Source organism: Nicotiana attenuata, unplaced genomic scaffold, assembly GCF_001879085.1.
Source record: "Nicotiana attenuata strain UT unplaced genomic scaffold, NIATTr2, whole genome shotgun sequence".
Taxonomy (NCBI): Eukaryota; Viridiplantae; Streptophyta; class Magnoliopsida; order Solanales; family Solanaceae; genus Nicotiana; species Nicotiana attenuata.
In genome coordinates, this window is record NW_017671365.1 from 149,165 (window position 1) to 159,589 (window position 10,425).

The 10,425-nt window shown below is 36.7% G+C and overlaps 2 protein-coding genes across 2 annotated transcripts; one reads left to right on the top strand and one right to left on the bottom strand.

Moving 5' to 3' along the window:
- Nucleotides 1-251: 251 nt before the first annotated feature.
- Nucleotides 252-2,743, top strand: LOC109207828 (UDP-glucuronic acid decarboxylase 2-like). The gene is made up of 6 exons (XM_019370823.1): nucleotides 252-1,125; nucleotides 1,250-1,397; nucleotides 1,614-1,777; nucleotides 1,896-1,970; nucleotides 2,098-2,190; nucleotides 2,279-2,743. The coding sequence occupies exons 1-6, from the start codon at nucleotides 487-489 to the stop codon at nucleotides 2,498-2,500; spliced, it is 1,341 nt and encodes a 446-aa protein (XP_019226368.1). The 5' UTR covers nucleotides 252-486; the 3' UTR covers nucleotides 2,501-2,743.
- LOC109207829 (tetratricopeptide repeat protein 5-like) lies at nucleotides 2,506-8,809 on the bottom strand. Its single transcript, XM_019370824.1, has 13 exons — nucleotides 8,603-8,809; nucleotides 8,362-8,471; nucleotides 8,164-8,274; nucleotides 7,993-8,062; nucleotides 7,695-7,784; nucleotides 7,303-7,397; nucleotides 7,014-7,067; nucleotides 6,516-6,653; nucleotides 5,574-5,646; nucleotides 5,365-5,479; nucleotides 5,143-5,212; nucleotides 4,377-4,448; nucleotides 2,506-3,638 (listed from the first exon to the last, which is right to left on the bottom strand). The coding sequence occupies exons 1-13, from the start codon at nucleotides 8,763-8,765 to the stop codon at nucleotides 3,519-3,521; spliced, it is 1,281 nt and encodes a 426-aa protein (XP_019226369.1). The 5' UTR covers nucleotides 8,766-8,809; the 3' UTR covers nucleotides 2,506-3,518.
- Between the last annotated feature and the right edge of the window lie 1,616 nt (nucleotides 8,810-10,425).

Consider the following 10,425-nt stretch of genomic DNA (forward strand, 5'->3'; position numbering starts at 1 on the left):
GATCCAACTAATTGGACAAGTTTTGTTTACCACTAACTTTGTACTCATAAATATTGCAATTTCAATTGTAAATTCTTGTTCTCAATATGAATAAACTAATTTTAATTTGTATTTAACTGACAATTTACATTTATAATATATATTCTACTCAAAGTAATGGGACACGGCAGGAAGGCGATGTCTTTTATATTTGATGGAGTCTATTAGTGCTAACGAACTTTTCTAAATCAAACGGTCCTAAGAGAAACCATAGGACTCAATGTAGACCTATAAAAATAAGCCCAAAACGCGCCAGAGACCTCTCACCACCTAATTAATATCCTCTTTCAACACTAATTTCATTCAACTCAAGCTCCTATACACCACCAAACTATACAAACAACGTAACCTTCCCCTCCTCTCCCCTCTTCCTTAATTTTCTTCTATCTAACGAAGACACATACAGAGAAACGTAGGAGCTGAGGGAGAGAGGAGGACGCCATAGCCATGGCTTCTGAATTGTTCTTCAGAGGACAGGAAACTCACCATATAATCAACGCATACACTCCCAAACCACGGAAGCCATGGCAAAACGTAATTCGACCTGTACGTTACATGCTCAAAGAGAAACGCCTTGTCTTCCTTTTTGCAGGTATTGCCATCGCTTCTCTTATATTCGCTCTGTCACCCTCTTCACGTGCTCCCTCCGGTCAGGGCAGTTACAGTTACGTTAACAACGCGATCTACGATTCCCACTTGCCCTCCGAGTCAACTCAGTCTCACAGCATTGCACGCGCTCATCGGATCATCTACCAGAACCGGGCCGGGATCGGGTCGTTACATTCTGGCGGGAAAATCCCGTTGGGTTTGCAGCGTAAGGGGTTGAGGATCCTGGTGACCGGTGGGGCCGGGTTTGTCGGCAGCCATCTCGTGGACCGTTTGATCGCCAGAGGTGACAGCGTGATCGTCGTTGATAATTTCTTCACGGGGCGGAAGGAGAACGTGATGCACCACTTTGGGAACCCGAGGTTCGAGCTCATAAGGCACGATGTGGTGGAGCCATTGTTGGTGGAGGTTGACCAGATCTACCACCTCGCTTGCCCTGCCTCTCCTGTTCACTATAAGCATAACCCCGTCAAGACCATTATATCCTTTTCTTCATTATTCATATTTATTGGTTTCTATTTAATTCCATTATATTCTTCTTCTGTGTTTATATATTTATTTGGTAAAATTAGAAAATTTGGATTCCTTGATTCTAGCTGCTCACAAGACAAATGTTGTTGGGACATTGAACATGCTTGGATTGGCCAAGAGAGTGGGTGCTCGATTTTTGCTAACGAGCACCAGCGAGGTTTATGGTGATCCGTTGGAACATCCACAAAAGGAGACTTATTGGGGCAATGTTAATCCCATTGGTCAGTCTTCTAATTAAGTCCTCACCTAGTACTACTTTTGTTATTTGTCTCTGTTAAATACTTACTTATCTATTTTGGAATTGTAATTGGCTTAATAAAAACAAATTTATTATGTGATGTGTCTGAAAATGCGGATAGGCTAATTATCTGGCTTCTCTGTTTTGTTGTTTTCAATGTAAAACTGTAAAAATGTTGAGATGTGTCATGTATTGTCAGGTGTGAGAAGTTGCTACGACGAGGGGAAGCGTACAGCTGAAACGTTGACTATGGACTATCACAGAGGTGCTGGCGTTGAGGTGAGGATCGCTAGAATATTCAACACCTACGGGCCTCGTATGTGCATCGATGATGGTCGTGTTGTTAGCAACTTTGTTGCTCAGGTGAACCTTTTTCAACTGACCACATTTTATATAATGTATCACCTAGGGTGTTTCCCACCACTCTTAAGAAGAAAGATGTTATAGGTCACCCTAAACATTGTTTCATATTGCAATACAGGCCTTGAGGAAGGAGCCTCTAACGGTTTATGGCGATGGAAAGCAAACAAGAAGTTTCCAATTTGTTTCAGACTTGGTATGTCAATTTTGGATTCATACACATATTGCTCTATGTTTACGTTTTCAGCCTTTTACTGCCTATCATTCAAAGATAAGTATAGAATAAATAAATAATGGGGTATGATTTTTGTTGTTTGTGAAAGGTTGAGGGCCTAATGCGCTTGATGGAAGGAGAACATGTGGGACCTTTCAACCTAGGAAACCCCGGTGAATTCACAATGCTTGAACTTGCAGGGGTAAGTTACTTGATGCATAACATCTTTTTCTGTTGTCAAGTTTTGGACTTTACAGAATTTTGTATATACTTTGTTATTCATGTTGCAGGTGGTCCAGGAAACCATTGATCCAAATGCGCAGATTGAGTTCAGACCCAACACAGCAGATGATCCACACAAGAGGAAGCCTGATATCTCAAAGGCTAAAGAATTGCTTGGTTGGGAACCAAAGGTGCCTCTTAGGAAAGGTCTACCTATGATGGTACAAGACTTTAGGCAACGTATATTTGGTGACCACAAAGAAGATAGCTCCTCTGTCTCCTCCGCGTAATAGGGTTTTCGGAACTTTATTTTTGGTCAAAGGGCGAAATGCAGTGCAGTAGAAGAAGATGACCTGTTGTTTATGTTCTTTCAGTACAGCAAAATGTCCTTGGCAGAAGTCAGAGCTCTTGGTCCTTACATGGTTTAATAGGTCTTCATATAAGTCTGTCAATTTTGTATTTCGATTTATTCCATTTTAACAATTTTGTTGTAAACCTATATTATGAAAATAAATAGCTGACAATTTTTCATCCAATGGGACTGACAAATTCATCGGCTTTCCTGATCATCTTCATAGAAACTGGTTACTAAGGCAACACTAAATGGGCAAAGAGAAGAGCTTGTCTTTAAGTTTAGCTCGGAGTTTGAGAGGAAATAAATGCTATGCCAGTTCCTGATCTAAACTAGTACAGTAGGGGGTTGATTTGTATAGCTTGTATTGGTTTATTTCATGGGTTTTCCTCATTCTCTGCTTCCTGTTAACTCATTGTATTTGGCTTCTAAAATCTCTGGAGCAAGCACTACACTTAGAGAGGTCAAGAATGAAAGGATTCAAAGTAACAAAACTTCAAGTTCCGACAGGTTGATGGTATGCAACAAGACAACAAAGAGAATAGGCATTTGCTTCGCGTGATTGTATGCAACAAGACAATAAAGAGAATAGGCATTTGCTTCGCATGCATCATCTACTTAGACAAAAAAATCATCTCAAATTGAAATGCACCAATCACAGACTACAAAAAAAAAAATATGATAGAAGAAAAGCTCATCTCATATCAGCATATCTGAGCTAAAGAGCCTAGACAAGCACTCAAGATCGCACTAACTATTAGAACGAAGATGAAAAGGACAATACCACAGCTCTAAAATGCATATTGCTTGACTAGCGATAAATTTGATGAGCATTCAGCAAATTTGATCAGTTTTGTTCCTTGACCACTATTTACATGAAAATCCATCTCAGTGGAACCAATCAGCAGTATTATTCTTGTTACCTTACACACATGTAAAAGAAGAACACAGATTCCTTATGCTTCCTTGAGTTGGGGGTACATTGATCTATGAATTACATGTTCAGGAGACACAATTTCTCCATTCACACGAAGTTGTTCCAGGAAATCCATCCGCAGTGACTTGAACTGATAGTGCTGCAGTAAAATATAACATGTGAACAGATGAGAAGAAAAAGAACTTTCAATAACAAAATACAGTGTCATCACATGCAGAAAACAAAAGATTACAAGAATGACTGTTATGTTAGCAATCTATTGCAGTGAAAAAAGGGCACAGCGATGTTCCAATCACTTCGTTCAAATTCTCAATTGGTGCAAATATTAGCAACATCATTGTTGTGGCCACAATCTGGTTTTGGCAATAGGAGAAAAGTTGATTAGAACTAAACCACCAATCAGTGCCTGTGATATGTATGCATTTGACTGCACCAACAGTTCAAGTTGCCAGGACGGGGAAGTAACTAGGAGTGTGAAGAAAGAGAGTTGGTATAGCCTGGGTAGAAATGGGTAAATCTACCAACTCTGTATCTAAAATGTAGCTGCAAAGACAAATCCAGTTATCCTAGCGGACCTAGTTATACTATTTTAACATTAAAAATTACCACTAGTAGGAGGTGTCCTCCGAGAAGGGGAGAAAAAGAAATATTAAGCAGACAATAAAACAAAAAAGGAGGTCATTTAAAATGGAGCTGACATGTGAAACGTTGACATACACACCAATAAAAGGCTTTTGTAGCAGCTTATATATAACTTTCGAATTAGAGCAAATATTTGAGACGTATTGAAGTAAAGAAAAACCAAAGCAGGAAGTAAAGAAAAACCAGAGCAGCAATGGATAGAAAAGAAACAGAGATTAAAATGATCGAAGGTTACCTTTCCTCTCGATTCAAAATCAAAGATATGGTAGAAAGGATCCAATAGTGTGACCTGATCTTCTTCTTTGATCTGACAACAGTATAGTTTATAATGTTATATTGTGAGAATCTAAGGGTCTTATAATATGAAAATCTAACGGGAAAACTGAGCAACTGAACATCAGCAAGTGACTCGAACAGGTATTCTCATTACTCAATGCATACTAATCTACTCTTTGCTCTCTCGCAAACAAGAAAATAGGTTTTGTAAAGTCAATTTTTCTTTGTCTCTTCTCTCTTTCTTCTCTCTTTTTCCTTTTATGATTTATATAATCTCTTTATTCTGCCCAAGCACCATGCTACTCTTATATAGCAGAATTTAAGGAAGTCACAAAATTATTATCCTAATCAACAATCGAGTTGGATGGACACGTTGGATTTAAAATCAGTTCTTCAGTATAAAGAGACTTTAGTGGGATACAAAGGGCAATCTTTTCTCATTCTGAATCTCTTATTTAATGGAGCAAATACTGGAGGAAGTCTGCAAAAAATTACACTTCCAATTTTCTGTACATTATATTCAAAGTGTGTAGCTCACTGGTATTCAATAGTATTATAACTCCCTTAGTAATATTTTTCTTCCAAGAAAAGAAAGTAGAAGAGAGAAGATCACTAACTGTCAGATATGGTTGCCTAGTATACTTAAAAACGATTGCAGTTTTTCGTCAGCTTAGACAAAATTAGACAAATGTGGTAACAGAGATTAAACCAAAGGTGTCACTTACTGCAGTGCTGCGTATGCCATAAACAGTAATCACAAAGCACGTGCGGTCAGAATCACAGACAACATAGTATCTGCAGATGAAGAGTAGAAGCTGAGACAAAAAAAGAAATAATGCTGCAGTCGGGAAGCTCTGTCGCTTAAATTTCACTTCCCAAGAGAATACTGGAAAGGAGAAAAATGACAACTGAACTGCTGTAGATTCTTCTAAGGTGAGGTAACTTACATTGGAATTTCACTCGGATTCTTAACTAAAAACAGAACTTTTCCTGTGACTGCTTTGCTTAGATTAGGACCTTCAATTAGGCGGTTCACAGTAGCTTTCTCATATATAGGATTCACTACAAGAAAGTATTTGCCCAATTTAAGGATAACAAGCTTAATCCAATATCACCCTTTTTTTTAAAAATTATCTAAGACGCATATAAAGCTTACAATCAACAGAAGCAAGTGATGATGCTAGCGATTCAACAGCAGGAAGCGATGATGTTGGAGAACCATTCAGATCCTGAAAGACAGGATAGAGTTATTCAACTACATCCTTCATAATCTCATGCATAATAGATGAGGCTAAAGGCGTCAGAAGTGGTAGACATAAACAAACTCAATATCTAATGCATGAGATGTCAATGCTGTTTTCTCTTGCTTTAAAAAATGAAGACCAGCAGTAAGGTCAGTATATTCTTACATAGGGACTCATTAAGCTTATTAAGTGGGTAAGACGATTTGATTGATAGAGAAAAACTCCTTTGTCTTATGGACGTAACATACTCAGTGCATGAATATTTTCTTGGAATTAGTACCTTCAACCTTTTTGTAGTACTTAATTATTGTGTCTTGGTAGATTTCCCTTTTCCCTTTTACTTTTTTTTCTCCTGGCTATGGTGACACTTGTCAAAGCCAAAACTTGCAGATATAGAGCAACCTTTTTGTAGTACTTTTCAAAGCCAAAACTTGCAGATATAGAGCAGCACTTGAAAGCATCTCAAGATACAAATATCATGTTGTTAGGACGTGAAACACATCCACAGTATATGCATGTAATTCTGATGATGCAATAACTCAAGCTTGAGTTCCACACTTGTGACAGACAATATACGTGGATCATTAGTCATTATAATCCTTTAATAGGAAGATTCCCTAACTGGGAGCTTCACTGCTTCAGATTTTGAAAAATCAATGATGAATCAGATGTGATCTCATGGATTATGGCACCTTAACCAGCTCTTTTAGGCTAATATTGTTTGCTGAGACTTAACATAATTCTCTTAGAATTCTATTGCAGTCTATCATGAATTTCTTAATGTCTCCCAACTGAACAAAGAAAATATGACTGCAAATAGTTTAAAAGAAATAGCCACAATTAAATAAACTTACCTGAAGGAAAGAGTTTATTCCCTCAAGAATCTCATACAGATTAAATGCTTGCTCTAGACCATTAAGATCAGGATCCAGTAATTCAGCAGCTTCAAATCCAGAAAGGGCCGTCTCATAGTCCTCAAAATACTTGTACGTCTATAGAACCAAATCATAGATTCACCAAAACATTGTATTGAGATTTGAGAAGGAAGAAAGTGCAAACAACATGATACAAGCAGACGTGAATTGTGCTGGTGAAGAAAATAGATGCTTTCTTTGAAAGTCTCTTGTCCTTTCTTAACTATGCATAAAATGCTCAAGGTGCGAAAGCAGAATGATAATCAAGAGATTTTGCTATTTAGTTTGCTTTTAGCAGGCAACAATCAGTCTTGCATTAAATCAAAGTGAATCTAGAGAGCCTTTCCTTACATGCTTCCACGAACCTTCAAGAAAATCTCAGGTACACATAATTTATGTGCTAGAACAATTAGAACGAGAATTGGCTAATAGCCTTACCATCGCGCAGTTGTAACACATGTGAGAACTGAGCTTCATCCTCTCATCTTTCAGCTGAAACAGAACACAAATTTAGAGTAGGCTATGAGTAAAATATGTAGACCTAAAACTGCAAAACAACCTTAAATGTTACGGAGTCAATAAACAAATTAAATATGAAGCTCATGAGAAAAATTAGAAGAGAGACTGCAGAATGTCCCATGAGGAAAATGATAAAAGGGAGACGACGGAGTAGTCATATTGTGAGGAAGCTTTAATGCCAAGGTAAATTGGCGAGATGCATACTCACAGCATTCTTGTATGCTTTTAGTGACTGCAGAAGCATATTAATGTCCCAACATCCCGTCACAAAATAGGCAGTGAGACATGCGTTTCCTAGAATGTCTGCCAGAAAAGATGAAAGATCATTAAAGAAACCCGAGTTTAAATGTAACCAAATTTTGGTAATGGATAATCAATCTTCTCATTTCACATAGCAGGACACCAAAATAACTGTGCTTATAAGTGAAATATAACATGCAATTTGCAAGACAAGTACAAATTTTATGATGCTTTTTATGTTCATATTCAAGAACATAGGTAGTTTCTGTTCCTTCAATTTTTAAGTCTTGTACAAAGTTCTAAATTATAGCATAGTATATGGCAAGTAGAGGGGGTCTCAGTACAAAAAAGCAGTCTTACACCATGATATTCCATCCTGGATATCCAGAGCGATTGCTTCCTTGACATGTTTGATACAGTCGTTAATGATTTCTACTGGATTCTCAACCTCTGAAAAGTAGAATATTACAATAGGTAATCCGAAATAGCGTAATCAGAAATAGCATTGGGAACTTCGAAAAAATGTCAGTATTATTACAGATTTAATCCCGAAATTAAGGTTAAAAATGTGAATACAGTTACTATAGATTCTTGCTGGTATCAAAATCAAAATGCTACGAGTTCTTATTGCTTGTAGCTACAGATTTATAATATTTACCTGTTTCGCTTATGGACTGTCTTCTTTCAAGCACTGATAATTGAAGTAATAGTTGCTTATTATTCGGATCCTGAAGACAATAAATACAATTAAATCCATTACTTCAGAAATTTCGGAGAGTAAAGAAACTTAAAACTCAAGAATTAAGCAGCATGCATAAAATGACGGCACCTGTTCAAGGCCAGAGTTGAAGCAACTTTTAGCTTTATCCAGATCTCCTCTCTTCCAAACACAAGTTCCTAGGCATATCCACGCATCCACCACAGAGGAATTCAACTTAACCTATAACAGAAATCCACCGATCGATAAGAAACGAAAGAAATCGGAAAAACAAAAATAGTAGCATGCATAGAAATTTTTTTGACTCACAGCATCCGTCAGAAGACGCTCTGCTTCCTGATTATAAGCAGGAGATACATCCAGTAGTTTTCCTCTCAAATACAAGTACATTGCTGCCTCATCTTGCGATTCTCTCTTTTCTAAGAATTCAACATAGAGACAAATATGATTCAGACCAAAATACTAATCATATCGTGTTAAAACAGAATTTATTGCATGCATCTGAATTTAGAAACTCGGAATTCAACACATTCTTCTAAGATTCGATTACCTATAGGAATTGCGTCGAGTTTTTCGAGAGCGTGTTCGATTTGGTCCTTCAATAAGTCGATTTTTTCCTGGTAGCTTGGCAGGGCAAAGTAGTGACCGCGAAATTCATCAATGAACTTTGCAACTTCAATCACCTCTGCAAACACGTTCTCTGAACTGCTCATTTTCAGCGATGGAGAAAAACGAAGTTGAAGTTGAAATGTATGGAATGGAAGCTTCTCAATACCGAATGAAGTTCAATGGAAGAAGAACTGGGGTAGTTATACGGTTATGAAAAGAGTTCACGCTCCGTTCGCCTCAAATTTTTGGAAATTACATCCTCTACCCCTTAATATTTTCTGTTATGATTCTTTGACCCCTTAATGTTTTAAACATTTACTTAAAAATACCGTCCGTTTTTCTTCTACTTTAACTGCTATGAAATCCTCATTTAATAAGTACACTAAACATGTACAATATTTGATATTGTACTTCAATATTTTATTAAATCAGCTTAATGATTATATGACTTGCGTGATATTTAATACCCCATATTTAGAATTTCACCGTCTATATATATACATTTCATGTCCTTGTAAAATGGAGTTTGATATTCCATATTTATTAAAGTTCGATTATTTCGACCTGACACGATGTTTGTGTTTGAATTCGTTAAAAAGTTATATTCTTATCACACTCTCTCTCCCGTACTATTTTAAAGAGTAGTTTATTTGGCAGTGAGCAAGTCTTAACATAGCTTTACAAATCCAGAAGGCTGAATTGTGCCCAATTTTCTGCTGTTGTTTTATATATTTCTGTCATTATTTTCCAACTTCTATAAATTATCGTCTCATGGAACATGAGTTTCATAAGAATTGCTAGACGAGCCTCGAGAGTTGAGTGCTATTAGGGGTACACAATTTGGCCACTAGACAAGTCCTAATCGTTGAGTTCTTAGGGAGTTAGGGTACACAATTAGACCATTAGACGAGCGTTGAGTGTTCTTAGGATGCACAATTAGAATACTCAGCGCGTAAATCTCATCGAACTAAGACCCACATGTGTGTCTCAGAGCATGTTGCCAGTGCCCCACCCAATGGCGAGTTCCATAAAGACTTTAAAAATACTACTTTAATATTTATTTTTAAAAGCAAAATGAAAAGAAAAAAAACTAAAGTAGAACTTAACCAAAAGCTTCGCAGAAACTACAACTTCAACTGAATTATGACATACCCTTAAATCTCTCTATTATAAAGTTTTTGTAACCAGTAAAGCTACTTGTAGTAAATTAGAAAAAGATTGTATTGGGAGTGAATTTGGTAAATAAAAGGAAGACTCTTTATTCCAGTAATATCATAATAACCTGTCATGCTTACAGATTTCTGTATTATGATAATTTTATTACTGTTTTCCTAAAATAATATGGAGAATATTTATTGAAATAGGAGCTCAAACGGGAGTACCGCCTTATAGTTCTAACAGGAATTAAGGAAATAGGGAAACTACCGGGGCCTAAGCGTAAAAAAATAAATATTTAATCTACCTTTCATAACAGCTTTTCCCATGCAGTTCCTCTTGCAAAACTTTTTCTTTTGGGTTAATGTATAAAACCCCCTAAAGTTGTCAATATTTGTAACCGACAAGGGTTTTTTCTTTACCCCTTAATCTTCAATTTTTTTCTATTTATTACCCCCTCTCCTGGAGTAGAAATGACATTGAGAGGAATTGACTCTCTCAGAGACGCATTTGAGCTTTAAAAATGCAGCGATGTGGTATTAGTGTTATTTTCAAGTGTTTTTTTTTTTTTTTTTTTTTTTTTTTTTTTTTTTTTTTTTTGCTTTCTAA